The sequence below is a fragment of the Alternaria ethzedia genome (genome assembly GCF_023757985.1).
Source record: "Alternaria ethzedia strain BMP 0044 chromosome Unknown scaffold_3, whole genome shotgun sequence".
NCBI classification, from domain to species: domain Eukaryota; kingdom Fungi; phylum Ascomycota; class Dothideomycetes; order Pleosporales; family Pleosporaceae; genus Alternaria; species Alternaria ethzedia.
Genome location: NW_026056196.1, coordinates 1194090 through 1212685, shown reverse-complemented (window position 1 = coordinate 1212685; position 18596 = coordinate 1194090). Strand labels below are relative to the sequence as shown.

At 53.0% G+C, this 18596-nt stretch overlaps 6 protein-coding genes across 6 annotated transcripts; 3 read left to right on the top strand and 3 right to left on the bottom strand.

Annotated features, from left to right (window-relative positions):
• Positions 1 to 4944: 4944 nt before the first annotated feature.
• Positions 4945 to 6627, top strand: J4E87_001910 (uncharacterized protein; the record flags this gene model as incomplete). Its single annotated transcript, XM_049373550.1, has 4 exons — positions 4945 to 4947; positions 4997 to 5101; positions 5302 to 5678; positions 5730 to 6627. The coding sequence occupies 4 exons, from the start codon at positions 4945 to 4947 to the stop codon at positions 6625 to 6627; spliced, it is 1383 nt and encodes a 460-aa protein (XP_049236920.1).
• Positions 6628 to 7550: 923 nt separating this feature from the next.
• On the bottom strand, positions 7551 to 8451 carry J4E87_001909 (uncharacterized protein; the record flags this gene model as incomplete). Its single annotated transcript, XM_049373549.1, has 3 exons — positions 7551 to 7638; positions 7750 to 8162; positions 8272 to 8451. The coding sequence occupies 3 exons, from the start codon at positions 8449 to 8451 to the stop codon at positions 7551 to 7553; spliced, it is 681 nt and encodes a 226-aa protein (XP_049236919.1).
• Positions 8452 to 9266: 815 nt separating this feature from the next.
• On the top strand, positions 9267 to 10915 carry J4E87_001908 (uncharacterized protein; the record flags this gene model as incomplete). Its single annotated transcript, XM_049373548.1, has 2 exons — positions 9267 to 10280; positions 10331 to 10915. 2 exons carry the CDS (start codon positions 9267 to 9269, stop codon positions 10913 to 10915), a joined length of 1599 nt encoding a protein of 532 aa, XP_049236918.1.
• Positions 10916 to 11017: 102 nt separating this feature from the next.
• On the bottom strand, positions 11018 to 11617 carry J4E87_001907 (uncharacterized protein; the record flags this gene model as incomplete). Its single annotated transcript, XM_049373547.1, has 1 exon — positions 11018 to 11617. The coding sequence occupies one exon, from the start codon at positions 11615 to 11617 to the stop codon at positions 11018 to 11020; it is 600 nt and encodes a 199-aa protein (XP_049236917.1).
• Positions 11618 to 13562: 1945 nt separating this feature from the next.
• J4E87_001906 (uncharacterized protein) lies at positions 13563 to 14771 on the top strand (the record flags this gene model as incomplete). Its single annotated transcript, XM_049373546.1, has 4 exons — positions 13563 to 13907; positions 13964 to 14205; positions 14255 to 14303; positions 14352 to 14771. 4 exons carry the CDS (start codon positions 13563 to 13565, stop codon positions 14769 to 14771), a joined length of 1056 nt encoding a protein of 351 aa, XP_049236916.1.
• A 1243-nt stretch (positions 14772 to 16014) lies between these two features.
• Positions 16015 to 16809, bottom strand: J4E87_001905 (uncharacterized protein; the record flags this gene model as incomplete). Its single annotated transcript, XM_049373545.1, has 1 exon — positions 16015 to 16809. The coding sequence occupies one exon, from the start codon at positions 16807 to 16809 to the stop codon at positions 16015 to 16017; it is 795 nt and encodes a 264-aa protein (XP_049236915.1).
• Positions 16810 to 18596: the final 1787 nt, after the last annotated feature.

Here is an 18596-nt window from a genome sequence, read left to right as displayed (position 1 = left end):
GGGTACGATGATCCGGTCGCCAAGTGAGATCCAACAGGATACCCATCTTCTGAGCCAGCGTCTCGATCAGTGGAGTTCCTCATTACCACCAGAGTTTAGATCGCATGAAGGATTGCGTGAACCGCATGACGTGTTCGCCCGGGAACGCGTGCTTCTCCGATTCCAGCTTTGCACCGCGCGGATCTTGCTCACACGGCCGTGCTTGACTGCACGGCGACAGCCATGGAAGGATGCGGGCGACGCAAATTTCTCGAGGCGCATGGCGGACAGCTGTATCGAAGCTGCCAGAACAATCGTCGCTTCTCTTCCAGAGGAATACAACCCTCAGATGTATGAGCAGTGTCCCTGGTGGTGTCTCGTGCATCACATGATGCAAGCCATCTCTGTCTGTCTTCTCGGTCTCTCATACCCAGCATCGACGTCTTGTGAGCCTAAAATGATGATCCATTGTACAAGAAAGGCGATCCGCTGGCTGCAGATGATGAAGGGACCCGTGGCAGAGCGCGCGCACCGTGTGGCTATCGGCTGCTTTGAGGATCTGGCGAGACGATACGACGTCGATATATCGGATTTATGGAAGCGGAAGGAGCCTTCGGTGGTGCGATCGTCGACCTCCAACAGTCGTGCAGGCCCGTCGCCGAATTCATCGGCGCAATCCGACACTATGGGTCAAGCATCAGGGTCGATACCTGGACCTTATGTTCAGGCTGGGTACGGTAGTTCAGGTGCTCAGGGTACCTCTTTCCATCCTGAGGCTTCCATGTTCGACGATAGTCACCTCATGATGAGGTGAGATGATGTCTCCTGCGGTCTAGCCATACCTTGAAGCAGCAAGGAGTGCTGGCGGATGCGGAGAAGATGAAGCCGTGTACAGACGAGGATTGATCATGAGATCCGTCGATGAGCTGGTGCATCGTTTGCAGCGATAGCGGATCCGGCGTGATGCGAAGTAAACATGGACGCAGGAGGCAGGCGCAGACAGGACGAGATAGATAATAAGTAAGCACATACAGGTATTGAATCCTACATTGAAATACTCATGTATCTCCCTAAGCGAAGCTTCGATTCGAACATGGGCGGCATTTGGCTCCGAAGCGAAGAGGGAGAAAGGGTCCGCCCTCACCCTGGCGTTGGCGAGTGTTGGTCACCGCGGAGGGTACAACAAAGCCTCGCAACGTACGAGCTTGTCCTACATTGGTTGATACTGCAGCCGGCAGTTACGCGGAGAGCATTTCCGATGCAATCACGAATCCTTTGGTGATACTCTGACTCGGACGCGCATGACCACACAAGGGCGGAACTCCTCTTGGAGCCTCATTCAGTCCTTAATTGCTTGCTAGTGACGTATTTGCTACCAGATACATAGTATCGCCATGGATGCGAGTAATTCGAAAGACAGCTAAAGACGCAGGGGCGGCGCATTCGCCCGTGGAAGCATAGTGGTGATAGGGAGGAAGCGCGTCGCACAAGTCCTGGACAGCTGTTCCAGCTCGAACTCCGTTCTTCGGAGTATCTTCAATTGCAATGCGAAAAGCCAGCATATGATGTGCGCGACGATTATTCTGGTAGAAGAATTAGACAGGTGAATGTTGGTGCCTCAGTCTCGCATTGCCGATCGCGGCACTGTCTTTGCACAGCGCCTCGTACGCACAGAAGCTGTTCCAATTGTGCCGACGCAGTGATTGCTGCCCAAAACAGAGCGCACGTATCGCCGTGTTCGTGACGCTACTCTTGCACTCCTAATGCCCAAGTTTGGCAGGACAAAAAGTCTTGCAAGCGTGGTGGGTATGGTGCGTCGGCCCACCCAGAGGATCGCACGGCATGCGGCATGCGGCAGCTACGGCAGTGAGTAATTGTGGACTTGCAAGCGGAGTGACGCAGATGCAGGTAGGGTCATCAGAGCTCGACCGTGAACCTGTTGCTGTTGGTCTCGTCCGCAAGAGACCATGAGGCAGACACAGCGCAGAGTGAAAATCGTGACCTGCTGCCTAGTCCCGCCTGCTCGTGCCATTGGGTGAGAGACCCTCTGCCGGAGTTCGCCCGCCATTCCACGGACGTGCGCGGTCACATGACCTTAGCGCGCCAAGGTGCTAGCGCACAGCTTGCCAGTATATAATCTCGCGGCCCCTCGTCCTCCTTTCTCTTCTGCATCCAAGTGCTCGGGCTTTACGCTTACCAGTGAGGATTCGTCCGAGGTAGCGTTTTTGCTAGTTGAAAACTACAACTATGACCGCTCCAGTTGGTCTTCGGATCGGCTGGGAATTTTTGACACCCATTGCTAGCTTTGCGCTGCTTTTCGTTGATCTTTGCGGCTTGCCGCTTAATCGAAGAAGAGTTTGTCAGCGCCTTAACTATGACTGTCGCGACTTCCTTTTCTACATGACCACCTGCCTGCTCTGCCACCGCATGTCGCCTTCATCTACCTGTTAGCACTACGACCGAGTCGTGCGCCTTCTCTGCAACCTCACCAGTAGCGCACTCTTACCCATCGCAAATGCAGCGCCATCTTCAACACCACAAGTCCTCGAGTCCAACGCTCTTTCCGCCCCGCCATAGTTCGCCGCTTTCCGCACGTCGCAAGCGCTCGCAGCTCGTCGCCTATGAAGAGGTTGGCCGCTTCCCATTCACGAGCGAGCTTCCTGCTGCCTACTATCACAATTGTGCGACACGCTTCACACCTCACGGAGTGTTTTCTCGTACCCAGACGGTCTATACGATGAAGGCGATGAAGAGCGTAGATCAGCGTTGTCTAGGACGATGCAGTCCACGGGTGCCTACTGTCGGTATGTGATCGGCTTTGCTTTCGCTTCGCGCTTGGTGCCGAAAAGTATAAATCACGCGTCGCGTCCACCGATGCTACCACATGACGATCTCCCAGACGGCTCTCCACCATGTCCCCTGGACCCCCGCGTAAAGCACCGAGCTCCCCTTGGATCTACTTGGTAGATCCATGCCGTGCGCGTTGGATCGCCGACAACATTGTCCCCATTCAAGTCACTATGCTTTCCACCAAGTCGCATGAGGCGCGTCAACGTTGCTTTCGTTCTCAGGCAAAAATTCTTCTTGGCTCCTGCGACAGCTCCCTTTCGGTCATGCATGAAATCTATGCAGACGATTTCGACATGGATGAATTTGTCGCTGATTCCAAAGACAGCGTTTGACAGGACTAAGGGAAAAGGCGACTCCGGCAGATCAAACCAATAACGGTCATCCTCGAAACAACAAGACCAGCGGCGCTTTTCAATGTGACAACTGTCGATAATTGCATGACTGGTCTAAACCCTCGGCAACGCTGTCCTAAGGAAACTTCATTGGCACCATTCCAGCCGTCCGACCGCCTGCAGAGAGATAGCGCACAAACTTTAAGGCCGACCGTGGCTATAGACGAGGCTGGAGCTTCGTAGGTTGCTTCATCACAAGGAGATCTGGCTCTGCATTCGCTTACAAGTCTGGTCACATCAATATTGGCATTCTTCTCGCTCAACGTATTCTGAGTCATAAGCGTCAGAACCGACACGCTATTGTCACAAGATGCAGAGAAGGTTGTAAACGAACAGAGTGCGCAATCCGACCCAACCTGCGTCTGAGGCCGGCATGTACCGAACCCTACACCACGTGTGACTCGGACGTGAAATCGAGCAACCGGGGATCAGCCGCGGTCGCTCCCTAGTCGAAGAGCAGGACGAGATCTCGACTTCGGCCGTTAGCGGCATGGTGCGGGCCTCATCGGTGTGCCAAAATAAGGTTAGCCTCCTATCGATCAACTCTGTTGTCATCAAATCTACCAAGATTGTGTGAGAAAGCCGCCAATTGCCTGGAGAAAATGTTATATGGTGGAGAGCACGCCGCTGGTCTTAGGTCCGTTTCAGACCCGTAAGATAGTCCCCAAGGTTTCGGTGCACGGTCTGCGTTCGGCTAGATCTGCAGCAGGGTCATTAGTCTTGCGCCATACCATCCGAGCTGCTACACTTCGAGCACACAACATGCAGGTACGCGGGCTTGGTGGGCCAACCACAGCCCCTCACGCAATGTTCGCGCGCGACAGACTCATCCACCACACGCCACATGACATTGTCACAGCGGTTCGACAGTGTACAGACAGCCTTTCCAAACAAAACAGAACTGTCAAAGCGGCATCTAGTTATTGACATGCGACATCAACAGTTCCGCTGCGCCATGGCCTCAGCCATGCAACCTTAAAGCTAACCTAACACGTCGACTTGTTAACCGTGGCTGCCACGAGTTGGCCCTAAGGGTATAGTTGCGACATTATACCCCCTTCCTCGACTATTTCTGCCTTTTTGCTACCAAACCTGGAGCCTCGCCAGTCGCCACAAGGCAGCATTAGGTCAGTGCACCAAGCGATCTGCGGACCGTGACTATCGTACGTATGAGACGGTCGTTTTTGCAGGAACGTGCCCATGGTGTGGAGAGTCTTGTCGATATTGGTCCCCTTCGCGCTTCCAAATGCAGCATGAACGTCGCGAACCTGCGTCTCACTCAAGTCCCGGGGGTCATTGTCGTCCGACTTTCCTTACCAATGAGCGCTTTTCCTTCTTGAAATACACCGAGCCATCTTTCTAGCATTGGCTGTTGTTCGACTTCGTGCTGCGGTACCGACCTCGCACCGCATCTCCTATCCCGATCCGCTTTTGAACATCCCAATCACCACCTTCTCCGGATCAGCCATTATGAGTGCTTGAACCATGCGCATTTTCGCAGGTCTACTACTCCGAGTCCCTCAGATTTCCTGTTCTACGTACTCGTCTTTCTAATAACACTGTCAATATGGATACGAGTAGCATCACGCCCGCTGGCACCCGGGTTAATATCATTGTACTTGCTTTCACACTTGTTTCTGGCTTGGTGGTGTTTCTACGACTTTTTACGCGACTGGTAATATCCAGGGGAGCTGGACCTGAAGATGCATGCATCGTTTTTGCTATGGTAAGTGAAGCTGGTTGCGCAGCGTGCATCTTTTGCTGACGACTCATAGGTTCTTTCCATCGCACTTGCTGTGCTGACGGCGGAGCAAGTGATGAATGGCCTTGGAGAGCACGGTGCGCGAATTGAAGACGACAAGCTAGATAGACTGGAAATTGTAAGTGCAGAAAAATCATCATTCTCCGACGGTATACTTGGATATCCCGGCTCATGTGTTATGAGGTGCCTGATGAGGTGCCTGACTGCAGCACGTCTTACGGTCGTCACGACATTGAGTGATGCAGATGCGTCACCTATATGCACCGAGGGGCTTCTACCTTTCATCGCTTATCTGTATTGCGACTAACAATCACACAGTCATTCTGGGCGAGCGTCTGGGTCTACAACCTCACACTCACTGTGACAAAGATATCCATTCTTGTACAGTATCTCCGTATCTTTCCTGTGCGAAACTTCCGCATAGCGTGCTTCGCTGTCTTGGGTGTTGTCGTAGCCTACGGCGGCTGGTCGACTTTCTCGAGCGTCTTTATCTGCAGCCCCGTCGCTTTTGCATGGGACAAATCCATCGGGAACGGACGCTGCATGAACCAACTTGTCATATGGGTTACGAATGCTGGTGTCAACATTGCGCAAGACGTAGTCATCTTCCTCATGCCATTGTCTATCGTCCGGGCCCTTCAAATACCCAAATCACAAAAGGAAGGCTTAGTGGGCATGTTCGTGCTGGGCGCAAGGTAGGGCAACTCAGGCAGTTTCGGGTATCACCAATGCTAACGGATCAACAGCGGTACCATGGTCTCTATCATCCGACTGTATACCTTGGACGACATCGCCAACTCGACCGACGTCTCGTTCGACAACAAAGATCACGCGACACTATCTGCGGTGGAGGTGAATGTTGGAATCATTTGTGCATGTCTACCAGCTATGCGACCGCTCTTCGCTCTGATAGCACCGCATTACTTCTCGACAGCGGCACAATACACGGACCAGCGAGCCTTCGATATCGAGCGCCAAAAGCCTGGAGCTGGCCCACGGGCGAGCGTCCGGCCTGGTACCGCAGCTACGAGGACCAGACCCAACACAGCACGAACGACCATGACTCGTCCGCCCACCGCCACTGCGAGAACGGCACCAGACACGTCTAGGAATACTATCATCCGGCCCAGTACTGCCACCACATTGACGAGACCCAGCACGCGGTCATCGTCGCGGCCAAACACCTCACAGGCCATGAAGCTTGAGACATACACTCCGCCGCGGGCAGATTCGGTCCAAAGCGACATGATGCCCCTTCAGCCACTCCCAGCAACGCTCTCTCGGACCGCAAGCGGCCGTTTCTCCATTACAAACAGCCGCCCGACCACAATCCGCATGCACAGCTACAACAACCATTCTCGCAACGCAAGCAGTAGTTCTGGACGAAGCACACAGAGCACACCACGAGGACGGTCTGCTACCCGTTTCCAAGGAAGCATTGATCCTCTCCGCATGTCGCCTGTCACACCTTTTAGCCCACCCTTCCCCGCCCCTCTACGAACCGTTTCACCGTTGGCACTGGGTCCTAGTGCCCGGCAATCAAGCAGTCAGCGGACGCCATCGCCACTACCACCACGGACGCCTGTGCCGGGACAAGATAAACAGTTACCTCTTACGCCTTTTCCCGTTGGATCCGCAGACTGAACGGGACTCTAGATGATCCTTCCGCCTGTCAGAACAACCTACGATTCATCACACCTAAACAACACGCTCGTTATCCAAACATGACGCCACAGAACATGTCCTTATATTATCTAATGCTACGATGAAGATACGACTCATGTCGCTCTTACGACCCGAAGCAGGCTTACTTCAGCCCCGCCAATGCAGCGGCTCCAACATCGGCAACATCCGAGTCGCTTTTGACTACGACATGTCATCGCCACACTCGTTACACCACCACATCACCGATGACAACCACGATGGCCGCACACGTGCTGAGGCCATGTCATTGGAGAGACACAACGTCCGCCTCGGGCGCGGGTAATAGCCCCGTCAACACCGCGCCGACAAAGGATCCGGGCCCCTTACTTAATGTACCCCTGCTACACACCACGCTGGACGACATCTTGAAACGACACTTTGTCCTGTTTCCACGCGTGCATCCTAAGCATCGCATCTTTTACTACAAGTTCGCTTTAGACTTGTTATCTTGCATTTTCACATCAGCCATTCCTTCTCTAGAGCATTTCTGTCATACATTCTCTCTTTTACGCCCAAAATATGTAATATGTAATCACTGGTGTCTGGATTTACCTACATTCTATTCTGCATACAATCACGACTGGTGTGAGGGAGCACGGAAGCGAACAAGGTTAGATGATAATGTAATACCCTGGTAGTAGTAGACACGACATGGATTTTCAGATCCATCAATACGCGAACACAATAATGCATGGGCTTCAATAATCAGAATATGCGGCTTGTAGATGTAGCAGAACGCTGCTCCCTGAAACGACAGTTGTGGATGCCATTCGATATCTAAACCTCAAACCAACAATACCCATCTGTACAATATACTGTGCTCCAAAACGCCAAACAGAAACGCGTCGCGCACGTGGAAGCAATCATCTGAACTTGCTGTAAATGACCGCAATGATAAGCAGCACCAAGACGGTGATGATAGCAATCGTAATGATGCGGTTCGTCGCCATCCTACACAAAGTCTCGTTAGCACTCTCTCTCGCAAGAATCAAAAGGGCATCCATCTAGACTCCACATCAACCGGAGCTTGCGTGATGAACAGAAAGAAGCGGGAAAACATACCGTCTCGCCATGCCCCTCAACGTCTTGATACTCCGATCAGTATAACTCTCACTCTCCAGCAGCCTCTCCCTCGTATTCGTAATCTGCTCCCTCTGCCTATGAAGATCGCTCAGTGTGCCAGCACCAATCTGCTCCGTCTCGAGCGCGATGCGCTGGCTCTCCCTCAGCCGGCCGCTCGACCTGTTCAGGCGATCGGTTCCTGAGAGGAGCTGCTGGCGCTGCTCGAGCTGCGCATCGCCGCCTTCGGGGTTGTCGGTGTAGCGGTCGCCGAAGAGCTTGGCCTTGTCTGTCGTGTAGGTTTCTAGCTTGCGCTTGTGCGTGTCGAGGTCGTGTTCGAAGTTGCGGAAGCGCGCGTTGTATTTCGACTTGAGGTTGGCGGGGATGTTGGACTTTTCGAGGCGCATTTGGCCGATCTGGGAGGTGAGCGGGTTAGCAGCGCGGTCTTGTACATTGTGTTGGTGTTGTGGTGGTGGTGGTGGTGCCCGTCGCATGTGCAACAGGTGTGTTTAGGCGGCGACTCACCAGCTCTTCGGCTTCTTCCAGCGCGCGCTCTGCTCTGCTGATGGCGGCTTTCCGGGGCTCCCCGCTGGTCTCTTTGATCTGCTCTATTTGCTGGCTGAGGTCGGCCTGCACCAGCTTCAACTCGGCTTCGTAGCCGCTGAAGCGCTCGGTGCCTGCATCGGCGTCGATAAGGTTGGACATGGCGGCGGTCAAGTCTGGATTGCGCAGTGTAGGCTTCGGTGTTTATGGGGGGCTGTCGTCTTTGGAGTGTGAATGGCGGCCTGGGTTGGATGTGTCTGTGAATGCAGCGTCGAGCCTGGAGTCCGGAGCTCATGAGGCGCATTACGCACTTGCCAAGGTCATCCCTGCCGTGTCACGTGTGCCACTACGCTTCTGCATCTGGGGAACCTTCAAGCGGCAAGGCCACCTAACGTCCTTTACTGCGTTCATACCATCACTCCTGCTTGCTACGATGAGAAAAACCTCCTGTCGCAGCTTGCCAGCACAACGCATTACCCAGCGCGAGCGTCGCCGATGCCGAAGTTGTGATTACGTAGGTGTTGCTTTGGCCCCTTGAGAGCCACCTGCATATCAGCCGTGTCGTATAGTTCCTGACTGTCTCATGTATTCGACATGGTAGCAATGCGAAGATGCAAAGTCAGCTCCACAATAATGCTGATAATGCCATGGGTCCTAGTCTGCGGTGTCCACAAGTGAGCGGGTCTCGAACCCATGACCAAGTGACTGTATAATGCCGCGGACCTCTTCCTGCGTTCAGAACACGCAACTGAGAGTTCACGATACCTACAATGCCTACATCTCGAGCGTGCGTACTTTCCATCGACACTAGTCATGCGCCGACTGAAACGGCATTCGCTTCAAATCGATGACATCATGACTCGCATCTTTGCAGCAGCAGCTTTCCTTTGCTCAATTTCTTTCGTCACTCTGGTGCGTCAACTCCAACCGTGTACCTGGCTGTTAGTATCCTCGCCATAATTACGCGCTAGTTGATCATGTCCGGGAAGATGGAGAAGAAGCGCATAGCTATCGTCGGCAGTGGCATATCTGGCCTGAGCGCCCTCTACGCACTTCGCAATACCCAGCATGAAGTGCATCTGTTCGAGAAAGAGGAACGTCTTGGTGGTCATACAAACACTGTGCCGTGGACACACGATGGCAAGAGCACGCCTGTTGATACGGGCTTCATCGTCCTCAACACCGCTACATATCGTTCGTCTCCTACCAAAATCACATGTCTGCATAGGTTTATGTCTAACGAAGGCCCAGCAAACTTCATCAAATTCCTCTCAGCATTGCGTGTCAAGACCGTCGCCTCGGAGATGACCTTTGGCATATCTCGCGATGCTGGCGCTTTTGAATGGTCGGGCACGTCGGGCAGCTCACTCTTCGCGCAACCTTCCAATGCGCTCAAGCTCTCCTTCTGGCGCATGATATTCGACATTATCCGCTTCAATCAATTTGCTCTGGATCTTCTAGCTATCCCACCAGGTTCACCCGCAGCTGTCGCCGCTACGGAAATGAGCATCGGCGAGTATCTCGAAAGAGAGGGGTATTCAGATGCGTTCAGAGATGACTACCTCATCCCAATGACAGCGTGCGTATGGAGTACGGGCGCGGATAAATGCGCTTTGGAGTTTCCGGCATTGACTTTGGTACGATTCATGTGGAACCACCACCTACTTAGTACCATAGCAGAGAGACCACCTTGGTTGACTGTTGAAGGAGGATCTAGCAAGTACATAGATGCAGTCCTGGATCTGGCTGGCAACTGTGAGGGCCACCTTGGGACGCCGGTTCTGGCGGCAACAAGAAAAGGTGGTAAAGTCGAATTAAGGCTGGGTGGAAGGGGAGAAGGTCAGACAGAGGCTTTTGACGAAGTAGTACTTGCTTGTCATGGAGACCAGGCGAGGTGGATGTTAGGCGACGAGGCGACAGCGACAGAAAAGGAAATCCTGGACGCATTCGAAACCACACCAAACACAGCATACCTGCATTCTGATCTTTCAGTGAGTCTTGAATGCTTTGAATATACTCGACTATTACTAACAATACCCAGCTCATGCCTCAACGACGCACAGCATGGTCCGCCTGGAACTACCTCACCACCTCCAAGCAGAGAACACCATCATCGGCAAACCTGACTACTTCTTCTGGCGCCCTCCAGACCGTCTGCCTAACCTACGACATGAACACTTTGCAGCACATCCCGCGTGACGTTTACAAGAATGTCCTCGTCACTCTCAACCCACCACATCCTCCCTCTCCTGCCCTCACACAGGCAACATACCAATACCGACATCCACTTTACAACTCGCGCATGGTATTTGCGCAAGACCGTCTCCACGAGATCCAAGGAAAGCAAGGCATTTGGTACGCAGGCGCATGGACAGGGTACGGTTTCCATGAAGACGGATGCCGGAGTGGATTGCAGGTAGGAGAAGCTTTGGGTGGTGATGCCGGATGGGAAGTAATAGATGCCAAATTCATGAGGGGAAGGAAACCAGTCCTGGAGTGGAAAGATCAGGTCGTAAGAATCGTCATCATGTTGGTGCAGATGTGGGTCAGAATATTGGAAGGATTCGCGGGTGTGAAGAGACAAAAGGGTATGGCATTGAAGGCAAATGGGAAGAAGCAGCTGTAGCCCTGGTACCAACCAAACCCCTTAACGTAGTAATCTCTCCTCTTCTCGGTCTACTGCTCAACCTTATCTATCATCACCCACCTAACTCCCATGTCCTACCCACTAGCGACGGCGTAGCACAAGCTTCCTCGGCTCAGGCGTCAGCAAACCATCAGGCGCATCTGACAGATCCTCCGACAGCGGACTGGTGAAGCGAGCTTGGTACTCAGCGGTAGTATCTCGCTTGCGCTTCTTCTGGGGACTGAGGTCAAAAGTGACAGTCTTCTTGCGCTTTTGGCTGGTACCCATGCTCCTCGCCGGCCGCAACGGAGTGGTGAAAGCGATATCCTGCTCAGGAGTGACTTCGCGCAGCATCGGCTCGGGCGAACTCGGTGGGATCCAGACATAGCCGATTGGGAGGCCACCCCTGAGCTCCGCGTAGTGCACAAGCGGAGGGTTGAACTCGAGTTTGACCTCTTCAGGTGTGGATGTAGGCGCCTCGCTCAGGTCAAAGTAGGCGGGAACGTGGTAGGGATCGTCCTCCGTAGGCTCCAGGGGGGTGTCGTCCTGGGCCGAAGGACAGATCTCGAAGGTCTTGTAGTCGCCAACTGGTAGGTTGACGTAGCCGGCGTACGCCGTGAACTTGGTGACGACCTCCCCGGGGGTGGGATGGTAGTTGATCTTGTCGTTATTTGGGCGCTTGTAGCTGCCCTGGTTGGTCATGTTGAAGGAATTCGCGAGCGATTCCTGGATATAGTTGTTAGTATGGTGTGCTGGACAATATCCGCAGAGATTGTGTGAGGATGAGGTTGAGCAAGAGAATCTTTCCATGCGAAAAGTTTTCTCATGGCTTCAGGTCTCATGAGTGGTGATGGTGATAGTTGAAGCATGCTGCTTGTGTCTTCGAATCCGTGAAGTGAAGGTGAAAGACATACCTATCAACCCAGACCCGTCATCGTAGCCTTACATTGAACGCTCACTGCCTGCTGAGTTCCTCCTGACATGGCCTGGTCGCCACATAATCTGCTCTTGCCATTCTGTCGAGGCACTGTGACCACTTCGAGTGATGGATGATGTTCGTGCCCGAGTCTTCGCATCGATATGTCTTTTGATATCGTTATCCCATCTGAGATACTGCTGAAAAGCAGTGATGACGTGAGGCGACATGATAGGCATTGGTGCTGTGTTCGACAGATAACTATACGTGGTGTATACGGCGAGGAAAGGGAATGGTATACGGCACTCTCAAAGAGGGAACTACGGACTATATGCTACAAAGACGCGGCTCCGGGTCCACGATCCACTCCAGACAGCACACCGCTATGGGGTAGACAACACCAAGCGGTCTAGCAAAGGGAATTACATCCAAGTCTAGCCTTGTCAACAGCCTCAACGATCGCGCACGCATGATAAGAGTCATTCCACGGAACCAGCTCTGCGCGTGGAGCACACGCTGCAGACCAAATGTGAGACATAAGCGTTTGCATCCTACGTGCAGCATCTTGGACAATACAGAACAATGATTGGTGCGTTCCTGCACCTAGATCTCCATTACTGCGGGTTTGCACGTGAAGCGAACGATCGTGATGGGAAATGAGGCTCAAGCGGTGAGTTTGATGGTTGAGCTGACACGTGTCGGCGAAGTGACTATACCGCTTTGGGACGCGCGCGACAGGCATTGTGGCGCGAGGCTTGCTATCGCGCACCTGTCACCTACCATCCCGCAACAAACTTGGTTCAGGGGCGTCGTCGTTGTACTTGTCACCCACGCTGTCTGTGGGGGTATCCGCGGCCGTATACCTTCCGCGTAATGCGCGACACGCCCTCTGCACTGCGCCCACGGACGCCTCACGCGCCGATCGAGTTCTAAAACTCTGCGCCAGGTCCCCATAGCTAACCTTTCAGTCACACAACGCGTGTATTTGGTGGTGCTCTTGCTCAACAGCAGCAGCCTCTATCAGAAAAACGAAGGTCTACACATTGCATGGCCATTTGGCTGGTGCCCCGCATACCAATATACCTGATGGCACGGCCTGTGGGGTCAATCCGGCTATGCGGAGCTCGCTCTCATCACAAGCCACAGATGGCTACATTCAAGACCTTCGGATGCTTTCGAGATGCGAGCCGAATTGAGCTTCGACCTTTTCATCACCCAGGATGTGCCATTATCCTCTTCCACTTTGTATGTCGCTCCGTACGTCAGAGCGGGTGGACTTCTCACGTATGGATGATCACCGAACAAGTCCATACTTAAAACCGTCGAATAGCAACAAGCTGAACAATCAGTGAGCTTCGTGCATCATGATCGACTTCCAGCAGAAGGGGCCTAGAGATTGGCTGTAATGTGTTTGACAGAACCCATATGAACAATAACCCACCCAACCCGGCACTTGTTCTGCTCAACAGACACGTTCAGCAGTCACTCACATGTCAGGTGGGGTAATGTATCTTCCAGGCCAGACATTGACGGATTCCTACTGCCTTATCGACCTAGAGCCTACTGCGATTGCTGCGATGGGTTGCGATGGGGGCTGTGAGCTGCGTCATTCGGCACATGCATGTCTGTCTCGAAGAGTTCCCATCCAGCGATATATAAGTGGGAGTACTTCAGTCCGTAACAAGCCCATCGTTCCATCGTCGCGCTGTATTCACATCAAGTCAGCTCAAGATGTTCTGGAACTTCCTCGCCGGCCTGGTGCTCGTTGCTCCGACCCAGGCTCTTATTCGATTCGGATGCTCGCAGCTCGTCGTAGATCGCCTTGACCCCTTGGTCGAACCAGGCAATGCTCCATCATCGCATCTCCACCAGATCATCGGAGGAAACTCATTTGTCCCTGATATGAGCCCTGATGTTCACGATCCACCTGCGATGTCCACATGCACAACCTGCCAGCCTGCAGATGACTTCTCCAACTACTGGACGGCTTCTCTTTACTTTCGCGCAAGAAATGGTACCTATAAGCGTGTCAGTCAGAAAGGCAATGCGGGGTTTGAGGGACAAAACGGCGGTATGGTAAGTAGTGAAGGACAAGTTGCCTAGAGAAATACACTGACCATCCACCTCTGAAGACTGTTTACTACATGCAAAACCAGCTTGCAGACTACCAGCAGAAGGCGAAGGTCAAGGCATTCCAGCCGGGCTTTCGTATGCTCATCGGCTCACCAATCGCGTCTACAAAAGCAGAGGCGGATAGGTATCCGCAACTCACATATACATGTCTACAAGACCCCAGCACACGCTTTCCAGAGACCAAAGCGTTCCCCACAAAACCCTGCCCGGCAGGCATCATGGTCAATTTGAGGTTCCCGACGTGAGTAGTGACGCCGAGTTCGATGTCGGACAGATATTGATCAAAACAGATGTTGGAACGGTGAAGATCTAGACTCGCCAGACCACATGGCTCATATGGTATGATTCCTACGCTCGTCGAAGACCATACCCTCTGACGCATCATAGGCCTACCCTATATCAGGTACTTTCGAGAGCCAAGGTCCCTGCCCAGCCTCCCATCCCGTGCGCATGCCGCAACTCATGTACGAAGTAATTTACGAAACCGCACCCTTCAACGACCCTTCTCTCTGGCCCACAGACGGCAGCCAGCCCTTCGTATACTCGTTCGACGACCACACCGGGTACGGTAACCACGGCGACTACATCTTCGGCTGGAAAGACGACTCGCTTCAAAAGATCATGGACGAGGAATGCTACGTCAGCTGCTCATCGATGAAAACACAGAGCATGGACATGATGAACAGTTGCAGCGTGCCGCGAAAGGTCATTGAGGACATCGGTGATCAAAGCTGGATCCCCGCGCTTCCGGGGCATTCGAACGCTACGTGGACGGTTGCTTCCACGGGTAAAGCGTTCCGTGCGTAGATCGCATATTTCTCTTTGCCTCTGCTCTGCTTTTGGCAACAACGCAGAGAAGGATGGATGGCTGGGAGCTTTGACGCTTGTTCACATGATCACGCGTCAGTGTTGTTCTTTTTTGGGACCTTGTTGCTTCGGCCTCGTAGATCTTGTAGATCTGATGTACGGGGTAGCTTACCGCTATATGCATCTCCGGTGCTTTTCTTCGCGTGTTCGTACCTGATGCGCCTCTCCCGCAGAGCCCCACTCACACCTGCTTTGATCGGTGAGACCCCACACACCCACTTTCTAACGTGCAGTAGTCACCGATGTTTACCGATTAATTTATCTGATCTAGTAGATCACGTCACGTTTTTGTGACTGCAATATAGACGGTTGCAAGATCTTCAGGAGTTGCAAGTATGGGAGGAAGCCATAGTGCAGTTCATTACCTCGACGTGCTACTCTACCCGCTAGATCGCCCATCCAATTCAAGTCCTTGATATCCATCAAAAGCAGCATAACGCAGTTCTTCCCTACTAGATGGAATTCTTGGAACTCGCTACTTCACATTCAGCCACCACACTACCACATCATGACTTGCAATACACATACACTGTCTTCTAGCAGTTGTGGGGGTAAGGTAAGTCAGTCATAATGTTCACAAAGCGTGTGCTCCCTTTCCAGCGTCAGGTGTCAAGGTCATTAGCCATGGCGGTGGCACTGAAGACGACGACAAGGATAAGGACTTGTATGAAAGGTCTTGTGAGCTGCGGTACGGCTAGAATGGTGAGTACAGAGGGTGAAGGTGGAGATGGTTACTGACTGGCTGTTTGTCGTATCTGCTAGTGCGTCTTAGCGCAAGAGGATGGAAGAAGGGAAGATTTGCAGGAAGATGGTCAGAAAAGGTAATGCATGCATCACGTTGTGATCACAGTATGATCCCCATCGCTTGGACAATCCAATGAAAGGTTTGTCAAAGCATTTATTCGCAATGTAGAGGACTGAACAATGCCACCCTTCCATCGACTGTGATTTTAGAAGTCAGCTTCTTGACTGTACAGGTATGTAAACCGCTTGTACCAAGGTCGCGTACCGAATAATTCCAAGTCTAACCATAATAGCTCTTCTCAGTCAATGACCCCTCTGCTTCGAGCTTTCGGCACACACGTACTAACTCAGGAACGCCCTCTCTTGCTGCATTGCGGAGGATATCTGAATGAACTTGTGTTTCTCTGTGTCCCTAATCAACATTTGTTTCACTGTCTCCCTAGACAGCAGCTCTTGTTGCCTCCGACCAGATACCTCCGGAGTCTTGTGCGCCAAAAAGTCCGGGTAAAGTGGGTGGAGGCGGCGAGAAGACCATGGTTTGAGCGTATGGTCTGTGGCCGGGCCCGCGGAAGGGTGGGTCGGCTCGACGGTCGAACAACGGTGTACGAGTCCGCGTCCAGTCTGGCTGAGTTTCTTGATCGTACTGTGGACCTAGCGGAGGAAACTGCGAAGAGGGTTGAGCGAGCTCAGGCAGGGTAATATGCTCTTCTTGCATGGTATCGTGGCTCGGGGTTACTGGATTATCGCGCTGATCCGGCTTGCGGGGAAGCCTCACAGTGGGCATCTTCGATTCAGGTACTGGCGTATTGTCCATGAAGCCACCGTGCGGATTTACCAACGTGAATTTCTCTCTTATAAGACGCGCTTCCACCTCCCAGAAGTTGTCCGACATGTTGACTAGCACCACCCGAAACTCGCTGACTACTAATTCGCGAGTGGCCATGTATCCATTACTCGGACGCTGTTGATATATCATAATCGATCCCGACTGCTCGAGGTCGATCCGGTTGAAGTATCGACCGCTTTGTCCCCTGCGATAGAAGTCGTTCAGTGCGAGCTGGAAAAGTCTGAGGGCCGTGGCCTGAGCGTTGGCGAAGGTATGATAAGTGCCGATATGATGTACGCTAGCGGGAGTATTGGGAGAGATGGGAGTAATAGAGCTCCTGTTGAAACGAACGACTATGAAGCCCAACTTTGGATCTTGCCGGAGCAAGTGGCCATCGTCGGGTCCCATGGCAGCGATCTGTATGAGGAAGTAATGCTGAACCTCGCACCGAGAAATGGCGGGATGGATATGCGCGGAAAGATTGAGATGCAAGTGAAGTGTTGGGCGTCAACATGCTGTCTTGGTAGTTCAGGAAGGTCTTGCGCCAAACATCACGAAAGACCGGATGACTCTGGAAGTCGCAGTCGCCATGGATTCGCGGTTGCTCATGCAACTGCGTGGCACGACGACGACAGAACGTGGAAGTGGTGGGACGGCGTTCAATGACATGGGAAAGATCGAGGACAGTGGTGAAGGGGGAAATTGAGAGAAGCGGAGGTAAGATGAATGGCCAGCAGACCACATGCCCGTTAGTATGAAGATGAGGTGATGCCATGTTGCGTGTTGTCGTATACGTACGACGGCGCAATGTGGCAGGTGTCACCAACTCGTCCTTCCATATAAGCTGACTGGGACGCTCATCGCGACTGCCTCGAGCACTCACCGCCAACACCACCTGCGCCAAGCCAAGGGATGGGATATTCACTTTGACAGCATGACCGCAAGAACTCAAATCGCAGCCGATAGTTATGCCACCACCTAGTCAGACGCGACCCGACTACCCACGTATCCAATGTATTGATCCCGCCCACCAGCAACGCCACCTGGACAGACGGATGACATCCCACACATGTTGGTCAGCTCTACAGCACATGAGTTGCCTCGCTCAACCCACATTCACGGCAGGCTCTGCAGCACCGGCCACGTAGCGACCAGGCCTTGTAGTTGCCTAGGTGCTCGGCTGTGGTCGAAAAAAAAAGTTAAAGATCACAATTGCGCACGGGACGGAGATGAGGGCATGGTATTTTGCAAAGACGGGAGAGCATTATGCGCATTTCTCATGAGCCGCGCAGCGCACCAATGAGGTCACCCAGACTCATAATTTGAAGGCGTCGCGCTACATCCCAGGCCACGCGAGCATGCGAGTTTTCCCCTGAGCCTCCCGCTGTCGTCGCGTCCACATGCCCACCCTTTTCGGTTGTTGGTGACCTGAAACGCTCGGTCCTGCGAAGTAGAACACCCTTCCAGGAAGATGCTGTTGGGTGACGTCTACGGGAAACCGGAGAGCGGGAGATGGACAGTTGCACGTGGTGCTTCCTGGCGAAGAATCGAATAGTTCAGGTACACGGAATCGTGGCTTGGATGCATCTTATCGGTACGACCAGGCGCACTCCAGATCCAGGGCTTCGGAAGCAATCGCAACAACGTTACACGGGAAGAAGAAAAGAAGAACTCCCAGCAACACATCCCGTTTGCAAATCGACTGCGCAGGGTCCAATGCGACGAGACGGACGCCACACGTATCCCCAATGACGCCAAATTTCCCAGTCTGAGGGTTGAGTCCAATCGGCGGGGCCAAAGCGCATGCCACTAGAAGAAGTCTCGATGTTAGCATCAAAGTCCCACTGATCGGGGAGCTGCTAGGCTGGGCGGCTTGGTAACATGCGCTGGCCAAACGCAGAGGATGTTGCGCGCATTCTCATAAGATTTGGTCGAGCACTGCGAAAGTTTGCGGTGGCAACTATCGTATGCTGCGCACAGAAATGTGATGAGCGATCACGTCTCACAACGCCCGTTGGGGAAACATAAGAGTGCGCGAACCCGCTTTTGGCAATGCCGGGTTGCGACTCAGTCAGTCAGCCTCAGACTTGTCAAGTTTGTCGACTACCAGAGTTTCGGCGACTCTAGCTTCTAGCGCTACATCTGTACCGTTGTACGGCGCGTATAAAGCGTTTGAGCTAGCAGCCCAGCTCCAG